The 891-nt window shown below is 23.5% G+C and overlaps 1 protein-coding gene across 3 annotated transcripts in view; it reads left to right on the top strand.

The window, feature by feature from the left end:
• Positions 1–415: 415 nt before the first annotated feature.
• Positions 416–891, top strand: part of LOC102674836 (neuralized-like protein 4) — a 10,087-nt gene continuing 9,611 nt past the window's right edge. For 2 of the 3 annotated variants that reach the window (XR_004150869.1, XM_006618420.2), the window contains exon 1: positions 417–684. Coding sequence is in view for 1 of the 3 variants with exons in the window: in XM_006618420.2 (XP_006618483.1) it covers positions 502–684 (183 nt within the window). In the remaining 2 variants the exon portion in view is untranslated. Of the gene's footprint in view, positions 685–891 lie in introns of all 3 variants that reach the window. The other variant, XR_004150870.1, reaches the window with a different exon arrangement.

Raw genomic sequence — 891 nt, forward strand, 5'->3', positions numbered from 1 at the left:
CTGTATATTATGAGATATAGAAGATTCAATATAAAAAATATATATTTTTTTTATTTTCCTCAAATTTATTTACATATTTGAAAATCCTACATTCCTGAATATTATATATTAAATATAAAATATTAAATATAAAATATAAAATATAAAATATATTGTATATTAAATTTATTCAAAATTCAAATTATGATATCTCGAAACATGTATATGCGATAGATTATTAATTCTATATTTATAAATTTTTTTTTATTTTTATTATATTTGTATATATAAAATAAGTTTTTTTTTAAGTTATAATTATCCAATAAAAAAAATGCTAAAAGAGCATTGCAAGTATACATAATTATTATTCTATCCATATAGTTGCAATTATTATATTGTTCATGACTAAACATAGAGAAAGAAAAAGATGGGGTAAAAAGAGATAGAAAATATACAAGAGTTATTAGTTGAAAGAAGATAGAAAGATAGTGGAAAGAAGAAGGCAATGTACGGTTTGGTTATATGTCGATGGTTGGTGCACAACAAATGGTCGACATGTTTCATCAACGATGCGGTCGTCGTGTAACTTTAACAAACAACAATTGCACAGCCATACGGGATTTTTCAGAATATAATTATGGATTGGTTCTCAGTGCTGAACCACTTAAGGATGATGAACTTTTTGAAATTCGCATTGATAAAAAGGTATCAAATTATAAACTTGTCTAGTACTGGTATCGCCAATCCTTATATCTGTCAAAACATTGTTTACAATGTTGATAACTTGAAGTTTCTAATTTATTATTCATTTATTTAGAATTTAGATAAATTTTATAATTCTTTTAAAGATTGTCATATAATATATCATTGATGAATCAAATTATAAACGCTCGTACTTTGTTTGTTGCTTTT

This window comes from Apis dorsata, unplaced genomic scaffold, assembly GCF_000469605.1.
Source record: "Apis dorsata unplaced genomic scaffold, Apis dorsata 1.3 scaffold_354, whole genome shotgun sequence".
NCBI lineage: Eukaryota > Metazoa > Arthropoda > Insecta > Hymenoptera > Apidae > Apis > Apis dorsata.